The 1,630-nt window shown below is 48.2% G+C and overlaps 1 protein-coding gene across 1 annotated transcript; it reads right to left on the bottom strand.

Moving 5' to 3' along the window:
- Nucleotides 1–233: 233 nt before the first annotated feature.
- Nucleotides 234–947, bottom strand: UCRPA7_1453 (putative multidrug resistance protein; the record flags this gene model as incomplete). Its single annotated transcript, XM_007914033.1, has 1 exon — nucleotides 234–947. One exon carries the CDS (start codon nucleotides 945–947, stop codon nucleotides 234–236), a length of 714 nt encoding a protein of 237 aa, XP_007912224.1.
- Nucleotides 948–1,630: the final 683 nt, after the last annotated feature.

The following is a 1,630-nucleotide window of genomic DNA, read 5'->3' as shown; positions in this document are numbered from 1 at the left end:
AGAATCAGCCTCGAGTAACAGTAAGGAAGAACATATGGCTGTACTTGCCTGGCAAACAATGCTGCTCACCCAGCCGAGAATGAAGTAGACAATTCCGACACCAATGGCCACGACAAAGAACATGAGAGAGAAAAAGTCACCACGACTCCTCAGATCTGAGCCTGTTAGACTGAATACGTCAACTGTTTTACCAAAGAGGAGAGCCTGAGCCGGGAATAGAAGAGCTATAAATGTCAGGTATTCGCTCCGCAATAAGATTGTGATTCAGCTGGCTTACCACCAATGGCACAAGCCACAAGTAAAATCAGGTACGCTGTATTTAACTCTGGTGTAGCTTTAGCAGTCTTGAGAACGGCACTGATGACCCCAAACTGGTTGTGGTTGTCGTAGTTATCGTGTTCCTTTCGAGTTAAAAGGCCATTTTGCTCGGTCGTGGAACACCTTGTCACTGTACGGATTATATCCTCTTTGAGTTCAACCTCATTATCCTTAGGATCAGGATCAACGTCTGAGTCTTCGTTGCTGCTACCAAAAGTTGGCGAAAGATTCTGAGCTTTGACGAGCCGCGCGTACGCGCCATCTCGTGCAAGAAGTGACTCGTGCGTGCCTTGCTCGACGATGTCACCTTTGGACATCACGACGATGTTGTCCGCGCCGCGAATGGTTGCTAACTTGTGAGCAATGACGATGGTCGTTCGGTCACGGGATGCGTTGTCCAAAGCTTGCTGCACAATGCCCTCAGCATGTGGATCTAAGGCACTTGTCGCTTCATCAAGAAGAAGAATCTTGGGCTCTGAGATAATGCTCCGTGCAATGGCAACACGTTGCTTCTGGCCACCTGATAGGAGACCACCTCTTTCGCCTATTCTGGTTTGATAACCATCGGGTAGTTGAGTGATAAAGTCGTGAGCAAATGCTAGCTTGGCAGCCGATTCCACAAGCTGCATTTGTTCACCTTCCGGCGCGTTTTCCATATTGGTACCGATAAGGCCATTTGCAATGTTATCAAAGACAGTACCATTGAATAGCACGGGTTCCTTATCAGAGTAAGCTACCAATCGAAGCCAGGCTTTCAGGAGTTTGGAGTCATTTACCTGCTGAACGAGTCGGATATTTGTGCGGAGCCAGTGCAGATTCACATCCTGAATCGGTTTCCCATCTAATTTGATCGCACCTCCAGTTGGAGAATACCACCGCTCAATTAAACCAACAATGGTGCTTTTCCCGGAACCGCTTGCACCCTATGACACGAAATGAGTTAGGACCGCCATTTCTGCACCATATGTTCTGTAGTGCAGCTTACCACGAGAGCCGTCACTTTGCCTGCGGGTACATGTAACGAAAATCCACTCAGGACCTTGCTCCCAGGCCTCGTGGGGTAGCTGAAATGGACGTTTTCGAGATCAAGTGTTCCGGTGATACTTGTGGGCTTGTCACCAGACTCGTCAAAAGGGTCGATCTCTGACTGCCTATCGATTAAGACAAACAGCTGGGAAGCTGCTGATGCAGCGCGACTGAAAGACACGGAGTACGGTGCGACCATGGAAAATGAGCTCGCAGCTACGACAACAGACATGAGAACTCTGCAAATTTATTAGCTTATTCAGAATTTTCGTTCAGAGAGAATACA

This window comes from Phaeoacremonium minimum, assembly GCF_000392275.1.
Source record: "Phaeoacremonium minimum UCRPA7 unplaced genomic scaffold PA7_03_scaffold_105, whole genome shotgun sequence".
Taxonomy (NCBI): domain Eukaryota; kingdom Fungi; phylum Ascomycota; class Sordariomycetes; order Togniniales; family Togniniaceae; genus Phaeoacremonium; species Phaeoacremonium minimum.
The sequence above is the reverse complement of the archived record's forward strand: the minus strand, read 5'-3'. Positions and strand labels throughout refer to the sequence as shown.